The sequence below is a fragment of the Sander vitreus genome, chromosome 13 (assembly GCF_031162955.1).
Source record: "Sander vitreus isolate 19-12246 chromosome 13, sanVit1, whole genome shotgun sequence".
NCBI lineage: Eukaryota > Metazoa > Chordata > Actinopteri > Perciformes > Percidae > Sander > Sander vitreus.
In genome coordinates this window covers 12,356,898-12,369,480 of record NC_135867.1, presented here as the reverse complement: position 1 = coordinate 12,369,480, position 12,583 = coordinate 12,356,898, and the positions used below count along the sequence as shown (strand labels likewise).

The window sequence follows — 12,583 nt, the reverse complement described above, 5'->3', positions numbered from 1 at the left end:
TTGCATGCAGTATGGACGCCATTGTAAAGCTACTAAAGATGGGCTTCTCTCATGGTCAATCCGTGGTTGATCACATGATGAATAAGTGTGGCCCTGATCTCATCAGAGATGGCTCTCCTTCCTCTTCTTCCCTCCTCCTCCTCCTCCTCCTCCTCCTCCTCCTCGTTGTCGTTCCCTGTCTCCATAGACATTATATAATGGACCAACAGATCCCGTTGCTCTGGACGGAGACCAGTGAAGGATATTAGAAGCACTTTTCCGGTGAGCGCTGAGCGTTACTGCGCAGCCTCCAACTGAGAGAGACGACGTAAATGTGACGTGAGCAACGTGTCTGAAAGTTGTAAGTCTTCTGGTAGCTGTGCCAAGAGAAATCTCAATCATTCCCAATCTTGCAGAGACGGAGAGCGTAGGTATATGTAAGGAGATAACATGGACACAGGCTAATTATTGCTAACTAAAATGCTAGTTAACATTAGTAATTAAATTTAAACAGCTAATGTAAGTCCAAACTGCCTGTGAGCTTCTCCTGTACTAATTCCTCTAGTATGCGACAGTAAGACACAATTGTTAGCCTATTTTTACAAAAAAACGTATGCTACGGAGCCATAACGTGAGATACAAGGTAATGGAGCCTTTTATACATTTTATACAATGGACAAAAAAAGTCTTTAAACGCTGTCAAAGTGGCGCCAAAATGAATGGCAGTCAATGGAATGCTAATGTCGGGTGATCGTTTGGTAGCATCAAAATGGCGCCATAGGAGATTCGAGCTCTGAAGCGAAGCTTACCCCCTGCCTGTTTCTCTATATTGTTGGCATCCATTGTTCAAAACAGGTAATCTGACCTTTGACCTCTGTATAGGCCTATACTGAAGCAGTGATTGGTTAGTGTTCAGTTATGACATAATATGTTTGCACATGTGAGGAGTGTGTTGGGCATTTTTAGGCCTTCATTTCTAAAGGACAGCTGAAGACATGAAAGGGGAGAGAGAGGGGGAATGACATGCAGCAAAGGCCGCAGGTCGGAGGAGTAAACCTCTATATATGGGCGCCTGCTCTACCAACTAAGCTATCCAGGTGCCCAAATCATTTCAGTTGTGTGTGTGTGTGATGTTTCAGTATAGTATGTGAGAGTATCATTTTTCACTAGGGTGTATGAAAGCATTTCAGTAGAGTGTGTGAGAGCATTTCCCTTGTATGTATGTGAGGTAATTGTCAATATTGTCCCAGATGGCCCCTCATACAGGTCCTGTACACATTACAGTAAATTACATATATAGTACTAGCTACAAATAACAGTGCACAAAACATATATACATACATATACACAGACAGACATATGTGCTAATCATATTTACTTTACACAATTGCCAATTATTGACCCTTAATACCTCGTTGAGGTGTAATTTTGACATAAATTAAATAATTAAATCTAGTGGAGATTATTTGTAATTTGAGTATAATGTAATCTGATTCTATGATGGTACACACACACACACACACACACACACACACACACACACACACACACACACACACACACACACACACACAATAATATTAATATTACTGTTTATTGTGTTCTGTCCGAATGTTTGGACATCTTGTATTGCTTGTAATGCTTAGGCAACATTGGTATTGCAACTTTTATGCCAATAAAGCCCCTTTGAATTGAAAAACAAAATTGATATACAAACGAATCCAAGCATGTGTATTACAGTAAGTAATGTAAAAGTAAGCACTTATATTAATTTGTTATCTGACTGCTATGCTTTTTTTTAAAGTGTAACAGACAATGTAAAACTCTTCAGTTCCTGACCTCATCACTCATATATATATATATATATATATATATATATATATATATATATATATATATATATATATATATATATATATATATACTGTTTACACCTCTGTGTATATGTATGTGTTACAGTGCCTAAGGCCTAAGATTTCCATTGCCAACAACAGCTTCTCCCAACAAGTCCTCCAAACCATACGATAGGTTGTTTATTCCTATGCTGTAATACGACCCATAGGAGCGTTTCATAAATTGCGCCCTTAGCAGTGGCAGGAAATACGACCCACAGGAGCGTTTTCCGTCCTCATACCCATATATATATACCTATATATAAAAACAATCATATATAAAAACAGATCCCACTGCACGAAAAGTATCTCTTCAGCTCTGTCTGACAGATTACAATGGTCTTACTACAACAGAGAGCTAAAGCTGACAGGATAAAAGCAAAGAGTGGGTAGATGCTGATGTTTGTATCTAGAGAGAGCGAAAATAGTTCCAGTGAACACGTGATAAAGAAAGCAAACTCAAAGACAGAAAGTTATGATAGTCACAAGTTTGGGTATCAGATATTTATCTGATACACAAATACACACCAGTAAATGATTTTGGACCAGCTGTGAGATTTATCAGGAATGAAAATCAAAAATTTAACAGTTAAAGGTTATTATATAAGTCTCAAATAAGACCCTCTGTTTTAAATAAGACCTTTTAGCTACAGGGCAAACAAAATATATTATTTAATCTCTGCTCTATGATTTTTGCTGGATATGCAACTTTGTTGCTGGCAAACAAGCTTATTAGCAATGCAAATGTGGCGGGTTTATGTAGAAAATGAATACAAGATTGAAATTGTTTTTACAAAATTGTTTTAATCCTCACTCTTCCAATTGTACATTGTTTGAGCAATACACTGCTACACAATCACAACTATGATACCACAGATGTTGTTTGATACATTCTGAATCTTTTACCATTGGTGGTGAGCAGTCGGTACTACAATATCTTTGCGTGATGGCTTTAACTATAGTTGTGAGAAGACGGAGTGCATGCTTTGCCTTTTTCAAGCTTGTGCTCATGTTTCTACACTTCTAAGCAATAACACGTTCTTGATTTTTCCTATTAGACGGCTTTAAATAAAGCAACATTTTGGAATGTAATCATTGAGCAGTCATTAAAACCTTTTCACTTGTTAAATGTATAAATATTTTACTCCTATTTGTCCTGTATTTCCGTAGTAACTAATTCATAGGCAGTCCATTATAACATCACTTTTCTTTTATCCATTTGGTATAAACAGGGGGTGAACAAAATAAAAAAGACATCTTTTAAAAATAGCCCTGATGTAAGTAACAATTTGGTGAAGCCTGTTTTTTTTCATAATTTAACTTTGCAGTCTTCCTGGTCTGATTATTATTATTATTTTTGAGGCTGTACATTTTGTTCACTTTTGCACTTTCACTTAAAGGTTTAAGTCAGATCTTTTTTAATGCTGACACATACTGCTGAAAATGGTTTACTTGTGTAGCTGTTTTTAGGAAAACTGCAGCAGCAAAGAATAACAGTGACCACAAGTAAAACCTCAGTAACATTAACTGAAATACACAGAATTTTAGTTAAGAACACTACAAGCTAAAAAAGACCACAAAGTTGAGTCGTTCTCAACCCAAGACAAATATTTTGAGCTACATCAAATTGATGTTAACAACATGACAATGCACACACAATGTAAACTCATATCCTAATTGGTCAAGCAATAGAAGCCAGACTTTCCTTACAGCTGCCATTAGTAGAACTGTTAGCCTGCCAGTTTGTCAGGGAACCAGGAGCTATATCTATAACCTGCTCACAGCAAGAATTCAGAGGAGCCAGAGTTAGTGAGCAATCCTGAATAGAGCTCTCCAAACTGCCCTTCCACCCTGAGCTCTGCTGAACATCCACCCCCGTGACACCATTCAGGTCTGAGTTCCCATTCATCCTAACTGGGGGCCTGGAGTAACAATCTCTTTCCCTGCACCATCCCCATCCTCTCCTCCCTCTCTGCCTCCCCCATTTGCCCCTCAAACAGAGAGTCTCCTGAAAGGAGTGCCTGAAGTCGGGGCTGCGGCAGTAGATAAGCGGGTTGAAGGCAGAGTTGGAGTATCCTAGCCAGTTGAGGAGTCTGAAGAGCAGCTTAATATTACCCAAGTTGAGGAAGGTCATGAGGATGTTGAGGATGAAGAAAGGTAGCCAACACAACGTGAAGGTTCCCATGATGATCCCCAAAGTTTTTACAGCCTTGTGCTCCTTCAGACAGAACTTAAGACGCTTTGCTGCAGAGTGTTTTCCTTCCGCTTTCTCTGTCCTGGCTCTACTCTCTCCGAACTTTTCCTCCTTACCAGTGTCTATACTTCCTGTTTTCTGCATGTTTAGTCTGACCTCTTCTGCTTGGTCTCCGACCTCAGTTCCTGCCCTGAGACTCATTGCTGGACTATTATCAGGAGTCTGCTGTGCAGTGTAATGCAAGTTATAAAAGTGCCTCTCCCTCCCTCTGATCTTCTCCAGCTGTTTCTGAGCCTCCTGGAAGACCCGGGAGTACAGGAACATCATCACCAACAGCGGCAGGTAGAAGGACACAATTGAGGACGACACAGCATATGCCACATTGGTGTTGAAATCACAACAGTACTCGTTGTCCAAGCACTTGCGAGCTTCCTCTTTATTAGACACCCACAACTTCAGATGAATGGGCAGGAAGGAGATTAGGGAGGCCACTGCCCAAACCCCGAGGACCACTGCAAAGGCCCGGCCCCTGGTCAACAGCAGGAGACAAGAGAGTGCACACAGGTGAAGAATATTGTGCACAGATGAATAAAACACAGACAGGCGAGGGATATTGATTTATGTTGACTGTCCAAAAATGGAATAAAGGTGCTCTAAAATTATCATATCATATTTTCCGCAGTTCTTTCTGGAACCACAAAAGGCTTTATACAACTTTTTGCACATATGCCATAGTAGTCCTCAAGACCTGTAAATAGACTTAGACTTTGATGTGTAAAATCTGAGCAGTTCCCCTTTAAGTTGTACGTTTAATAGGACCAAATCTGCAGGAGGGAGGATATACTGTAACCACACTGATTAATAGAGCAGAAAGTTACTGTTGCACTGTTGTATGGATTCAAATTTTCCAGCATTTTCACAGCAAAAAGTGATGTCACAACAGGGTTTGACTTTGACAGTAGATGAAAACACCTGCTGTGACATCACTGGTTGGGGTGTGGCTCGATGTACAACATGCTGGAAAGGTTGAACATATAGAAGTTGGTGCAGCAGCAGCATTCCTCACTTTGAATTACTTAGGCTACATTTATATTGCTACGTTTTGGTTTAAAAATGGAAACCTTTACTACGTTTACACCTCGCATTCACACTGCTCTGGCGTTTCAGAGCCCGTAACCCGGAGGAATTTGAAAACACTTCTGACCCTGTTTTGGTTTGGAATCTGCAGGGTTGTGTTGCAGTCTCAACGGCCGCAAACGGAGACCTTTGGAAACACAGACACTGACGCCAATGTTTCTACACCTGATTGGGTCATGACGTCTCTTCTTTGAGACTAATGCTGCGTTCCAGGCAACCCGTAACCTTTGTTTTCACAACCTCTACCCATGAAAGTGCCCTGGAACGGCAGTCAACTACCGGTGAACTCGTACCAGATCGTTGTACTCCCAGTTCTACAGTTTTTGACGTCACACACACATAAACAACAATGGCGACCCCCTGTTGATGCTGTACAGACGCAGGTGATTAACGGTGAGAAATAGAAATAAATAGACATAAATAGGCAACGTAAAGTAATTCCGCACATTGTAATCAAAACAATACACATATGATTGTGTACTAATACAGGTTATGTTTATTAAATGAAGCCCAAAATATGTCGCCGACTAGAAATCACTAGTATCAGCTAGCGCTAGCTAACGTCAGCATTAGGTAGCCGCTAGCTAACTTTAACATTTGTTAGCCTAACCTGAACCCTGGAACACTACCAAGTCGTGAGTAGTGACTTGAAGTTGTAACTAAACGGGCGGAGTATAGATGCTGCCTCCTGTTTACCCCGGCACGCACATGCCCAGTATACGAGAATGTTTATGAGATATGCGATTTGGGCATGTTAGTTTAAATGGAGAGTAGTTCTTCTACTGGAGCTAAAAAACACTTTAGTGCACGGAAATCGCTTTTGGCTCAAAACTCTAAAAAACGAAACATAGCAATGTAAATGTAGCCTTAGTAAGAATCACTTTTGATTGAAAGTTTCTAAACTTGTTCTACTTCAACCCCTGCACAGCCAAACCTAAATGTCTTGGTCATATACCTGGTGAGTAGCGTAGGGTAGCGGAGCGGCGAGGTGATGGCGAGGTAGCGGTCCAGAGCAATCACACACAGGGTTTCGATGCTGGCCGTCACACACAGTACGTCAGTTGCTGTCCAAAATTCACACATGAAGTTTCCAAACTGCCAGTATCCCAGCAGGATGTAGCTGGAGCCAAAGGGGACCACAACCAAACCCATGATAAGGTCAGCCACAGCCAGCGAGGCAATGAAAAAGTTGGTGACTGTCTGGAGCCGCTGGAAGCGCAGGATGGCTGTAATCACCATCACGTTACCTGGACAAAAGAAAAGATAGATTCAGAGTATTGTAACAAAAAGTTCTAAACAATAATATTTTAGTTTTGATCCTTCAATCAATTAATCCAACAAACCATCAACTAATTGAAATGTGAAATTTTTAATAACTTACCAAAAACTATGGCCAGAACCAGAATAGCCATTGCAACACCCAGCAGCACAAGCTCAGCATCACTGTACTCCGAGGCCAGGGAGGAGTTGCTGTACTGCGATTGGTTAGCCAGTGCTGAGACAGTACTCACTTCCATGATCTATAATCAAAACACACAGAACAACACAACTCATAATGGATTAAGACATTGTTAGAAAGCTCTAGTGCAGGGTCCAGTTCAGGTTTTGAATAGTTCTTTTTTTAAAAGAAGAAAGCATTTTTGCTTTATTGGATAGGGATAGCTTGAAGAGAGAGAGGGCGGATGACATGCAGCAACAGACCCAGGCTGGAATCGAACCCGGGCTGCCCAGTAAGGACTCAGCCTTAATATGATCAATGGTGTTTTTTGCCTCCAACGTCACCTTCCAGGCAGCTAACCTTGACCCTAAACATAACTATTGCTGCGCTGCCTGGAAGGCGACGTTGGGGGCAAAAAACACCAAATACCCCTTAATACATGGTGCGCACACTTTACCAGGAGAGCCCCAGGCGGGTCTTTACACATTTCCTTGCACGTTTCTGCTTGGGGCCTGTTGCTTCTCAGAGACAGCAGTTAATGTGGTATAAATCTAAATAAAATTACACTATTTGGATATCAAGAGATATTTTTTTTGCTGAACAACATGCCAAATTGCATTTAAATTGGAGCAATATTTTCAGATGAAAAAAGCCTTTCAGAGGATCATAGGTCAGCTGGTGAGAGTTTCCTTTCGTGTAGAGGTTATGAATATAATGTGATCTTTCACAGAGGAAGTTACATTTCCTTTGGTGTCATAATGAGTTCACCATGTTCAGTGGTCTGCATACATTTGAGTTTTGCTCCCCAAGTGTTAACTTATTTGTGAAATCAGCATTTTGTCCTGCTAAGATGTTGTAGCACATACGTTTCTCATGTCCAGCTTACCATTTACCTCAGTTTTTCAGTCAATTCACGGTGTACACATTATTAGTTAGTTTTTTAAAGTATTTTGGGGCATTTTTGCGTTTTTTATGTTAATGGATACCAAAGGGAAATGAGGGGAATGAGAGGAGGGATGACATGCAGAAAGGTCCCCATTTACATTCGGCTTCTCGGCTCTGACCTAATCACTTCCTGCAAGCCAAGCCTACAGGTGTATGCTGGGAGGATAGATACTTGTGAAATTCTATACGAGCTACAGCAGTGTATGTAGTGGTGTTAGCAAAAGAGCAGCAGCAGCAACATTGGCAGAACAAGAAAAGGCAGTGCATAAACTGTCTTATTGCATATTTTTGCTATGGAAGAGTTGGACATGTATTGCAGTGAGAAGATACATATATGTTATGTGTGAATGTAGCTGCACAAAGCGACAGTGGTGGTATATAACTAAGTACATTAACTCAAGCACTGTACTTAAGTACAAATTTGAGGTACTTGTACTTGACGTGAGTCTTTTCTTTTCATGCCACTTTCTACTTCTACTTCTACTCCACTACATTTTAGAGAAAAATATTGTTCTTTTTACTCCACTACATTCATCTGACAGCTTTTAGTTACTAGTTATTTTACAAATTATGATTTTTGCACACAAAACACATGTAGTTTATAAAATACAATGTTTTATTATAAATTAAACTACCCAATAATATATAGACCTACAAGTCCAGCTGAAATGATTAGCCGAATAAACACTTACAGTAGTTGATTGACAGAACTGTTTGGATCATTTCCAGTTTCTGAAAATGTGAGGATTTTTCTGCATTGAATACTTTTACTTACTATACTTTAAGTACATTTTCCTGATGATACTTATAGACTTTTACTTAAAGCTAAAGTAACTTTTTGATATTAATCAACGTCTGTTACGTTCAAGCCATTGCCAAATGAGTTGATACAAAGCTAATTAAGACTATCAGCTCCACACAACTCTCTCTGTATTTCTCAGTGATGCTATGTTCAGAAGATTGTGTCGTCCGGCGACTTTCGCGTGCAGAAACTCGAGTGAAAATAATTACCTTTTCTGAAGAGTCCATCATGTTATTTTCATCCTCCCTGTCCTCATTGGCCACTAGCAACTGCGTGGAGGAGGGGTGGGAGGGTGCGTGATCACGGAAGGCTTGTATCGTGTGGACACGCCGACAGTTTTGTTGTCATTACTTAGAATTCCTCATGGGGGTGACAGAAACAACGCACTATAGCTTTAAGTTAAAGTTTTTAATGCAGGACCTTTGCTTGTAACAGAGTAATTTTACAGTGTGGTATAAGTAATTTTACTTACAGTAAGTAAAGGATCTGAATACTTCTTCCACCACTGCATAGCAACTCGCCTGCCAGGACTGAATGACAATGCATATTTTATTACATATTGCAGTATTTATTTAACTTTTAATCATACAGGGCAGGTTAGCTGTGCGTGAAGGCTCTTTTACAGGAATGTCTCAATTGACAGCGAACACCTGGTGATCCCTCTTTACTACTCTGACTGTTCATCTTAACAGTCGGGGGATGGTACTGTAAGTACTGTGAAGTAAGCAAATGTTTAGGATGATAAGATTGTAGGTGGCAGTGTATTTATTTTTTGTGGTTGCTCTTATAAAAGGGAACATCATGTACGGTTTATGTTTTTTACATCAGACTACCTCCATTGTTTGTTTGGTAAACTGGATGTACGCATGGATCTATGTGCATAGGCTTTATTCCAATACAATCCAAACACTCACAACACATGGTAACGCCAGCTGTAAAAAGACGCATTGTGCAAGTGTTTACCTAGTTCTCCCGTGGTCAATGAGCAAAGTGTTGAATTTTGGGATGCATTTCAAAATGCCAGGGTGGACCATGACGAGATTATTTTTTTTATGACAACCATTTCACAAGTTTTCAAAAGCCTTACAGTGTCATTACATGTGGTAATACCGTGCATATTAAGTGTCAGTGTTAGTATGCTGTCAATCATGCTGTCTGCGGTCCACAGCAGCCAGTTGTGACAATTGTAAACATTCCTAAAATGTCCTCAACTTAACACGTTTCCATTTAGAGAATACAGAGGTGCCAGAGTGTGGGGCAAATGATGGATTTGCTAGAAAGTTGAGGGCAGACTCATTTTTAAAAATTCCATTACTGATGCTTAGGAGTCTGTTTTAATTGTAACTAATGAAGCACGGCACAGTGTCTGCCCCTGACTGATGAAAATGCACCGCACACAATCCAATACTAGGCAATATAACTAAAGGACTGATTTAGTCTTTTATTCATGCTTGTCAAATGTTCAGTGCACTTGTTGCTTCCTTCATAAAGCTTAAAGCTGCTGACCCTTTCACACTTTACACTGTTTAACCTTTTATGGTGCCTCGTGACAGTTCACTGACACCATTTATCATGATCAATAATCTGGGCGGCTACCTTGACTATTACATAATCAAGCTTGCAAAAGAAGCTCTGCTCAATCTGCTCTTCCCCCTACCTGAGCTGTTTAACACACACACACACACACACACACACACACACACACACAGTGGTGTAGTCTACATGATACACAGTATACCCACTACGAAAGCTCCAGGATTTCCATATACCCACTTAAAAATGCCCAATGACACGCAACAACATACTTTCCATTATATTTTTGATATATTTTGAATTGTCATCTGTGTTTTTCTTCTTCACATAGGCTAAATAAAGGTGTTTTCACCATAAATTGGTGCATAAAAGTGTGTCAGAATGCAGGAAATTAAGTCGTTGATGCTCAAAACACCGGACCCCCCACTATGATATGGCCCCCCCCTCCCCCAAAGGCAGATTCTGGCTAATATATATACAGTACAGTATACCCACTACAATACATTAGACTACAACACTGCACACACACACACACACACACACACACACACACACACACACACACACACACACACACACTAATCAAACAATATATAAACAATAATAAACAATATAACTTGGTGGTGTAATTATAGTGAGTACTTAAACACACAAAAAATACACATAATAGTACATGCACGAACACAAAGAAACAAGTGCACGTGCAAACACAAAAATACACATGAACACAGAACAGCCAGCTGTTGCAGTGCTTCTTAGAATAAATTGATGACAGTGTAGACTAAACTGTGAGGGAAGAGAGAGAAGCACATGTTCTAATAACAACTGAGCCATAAAACATGTTGCTGTCCTCATAAACTAAACCATATATGTTAAAAATGAAAGCTGATTTGGGTTCACTGAATCTGAGAAACTAACACTCAAAACTAATTCTGACTTATCGCTGCAAAATTACGTTTGGTCAGAGGTCTTGTTTGTGTGGCAACTGTTAGAATAAAGAAAAGAATATCAGAAAGATGCTTTTTAAATGTTTCATACTACTACTTTCAACATGTGCAGTAAATGTGTTCACAAAAATTACTCTGACCACATGGTAGAAAAGCTTCAGATTTCTCATTAGACCTCAATAACAACTTAATTTAATACTAACTTTTAACTAACCATTGTTAAAATTAGTAAAAGAAATCTGCACCTTTTACAGTGTAAAAATATTTTAAATGGTTTAATAACATTAAATAATTTGAATGCTTTAACAATTCTGAAATGTTCGAACCAGTAGACACTTGGCTCTTAAAATAGTCTCGGTGTCATCAGGAGTAGGTGTTTTTGAAATATAGGCCTACATACAGTATGCATGCACACAAAACCAGACATAACATAGTTGTCCTACCTCCAGGCTCTGTCCTGTGCTCTACAATCCAGTGGTTTGATAATCCAAACGCCTTTAAATCCACAACACAAAGTAGCATTATAATGTGTTAGTCAGCAGCTTTGGTCTCTCTTCCTCTTCTACTGCGTTATGAAACGCGCACACTCTGCCTCGCTCTCTCTTTCCCATAGACCTACATGTATAAACACACTCTTTCAGCCCTCGACCACACTTGCCCTTTTGAAGCAGCTGAGCCTGTCACCCTTTTTATAAGCAAGTCCTCATGACATCACAGCAGGACAGTAGCCTATCAGAGGACAAGGATTGGCTTTTAGTGTATATTGCATGTCTGCAGTGTACTGACAGCTCAACAGCACCCACTTCCCTCTGGGAAGCATTAGTTTTTTAAGCTTTATTTATTTAGGGCAGGTTTCCTGAGGCCTTTCTTAGCACTACCCTACTTTACATTCACACACTGGAGCTGCAGTATACATGTAAAACAACACACTTTGGTTTTTGGCTGCTGTGGGGCTGTAATGCTGTAGTTGAGCACTTTAACACATAACAACAACTTTAAAGTCCTATAAAGTTTTCATATGCTTCACTATATCTTTCGGAAAGACTGCATACAATACACTGTAGCATTTATTGTCACGGTTACCCTCTGAGGTCTAAGCCATTTTTTTCAATCTTTGGTTGGCCTGGTTTCCTTGTATAATAATGCTTGTATAACCTCAACCCTGTTATGCACAATCAAGTAATAGACATACTTTTTTTTATCAGGATATGTATGCTGCAGGGATGTCACATGAATGTATAAATTGTTATATGACTATAAATACCAAAGAAAAAACTAAAGGAAATTGAATCTCACAGAAATGTATTGGAATCACACAGAGAACAACAATGATGAAAACTTTTGGCTTCAGAAAATTGTTCTCCTAAGTCTTGGCAATCAGGGGAAACAAAACTATACACTGTAACTAACACAAATATAAAACTATTTAGATTTTTATTTCCCAAAAAGAAATGGCCCTGGTGTTAACTATCATTCTAAAAACACGACAGACAGCCGGAACGAGAATAGGTTGAAGCGTCGCAGAGATATTGGAGGTTACGTGACTCGATTTTTGGATTCATAAGTATTTATTTATTTTAAAAAGACACTGTAAATTAAAAAAGCTTCTGGATGGCCTACAATCGCATGGAGGACCTCGTTGAAATGGCACATTTCTTTGCCTTTAAACAAAGAAATAAATGTATTGATCTGGAGATATTAAATATAACATAAGGT

General features: G+C 39.5%; 1 protein-coding gene across 2 annotated transcripts; it reads right to left on the bottom strand.

Moving 5' to 3' along the window:
- Positions 1-3,219: 3,219 nt before the first annotated feature.
- On the bottom strand, positions 3,220-11,521 carry adrb2b (adrenoceptor beta 2, surface b). 2 transcript variants are annotated; one of them, XM_078266092.1, is made up of 6 exons: positions 11,311-11,521; positions 8,860-8,917; positions 8,597-8,747; positions 6,584-6,722; positions 6,158-6,449; positions 3,220-4,594 (listed from the first exon to the last, which is right to left on the bottom strand). In XM_078266092.1, the coding sequence occupies exons 3-6, from the start codon at positions 8,615-8,617 to the stop codon at positions 3,553-3,555; spliced, it is 1,494 nt and encodes a 497-aa protein (XP_078122218.1). In that variant the 5' UTR covers positions 8,618-8,747; positions 8,860-8,917; positions 11,311-11,521; the 3' UTR covers positions 3,220-3,552. The 2 variants fall into 2 exon arrangements, with proteins under 2 accessions (XP_078122218.1, XP_078122219.1); XM_078266093.1 differs by lacking the exons at positions 8,597-8,747; positions 8,860-8,917.
- Positions 11,522-12,583: the final 1,062 nt, after the last annotated feature.

Excerpts from the sequence above, each read along its gene's own strand:
- adrb2b (XM_078266092.1), bottom strand. The coding sequence starts at position 8,617 with ATGATGGACTCTTCAGAAAAG. Across the intron at positions 6,723-8,596 it reads TGATGGACTCTTCAGAAAAG|ATCATGGAAGTGAGTACTGT; the intron begins GTAATTATTTTC and ends TTTTGATTATAG. Across the intron at positions 6,450-6,583 it reads GGTTCTGGCCATAGTTTTTG|GTAACGTGATGGTGATTACA; the intron begins GTAAGTTATTAA and ends TCTTTTGTCCAG.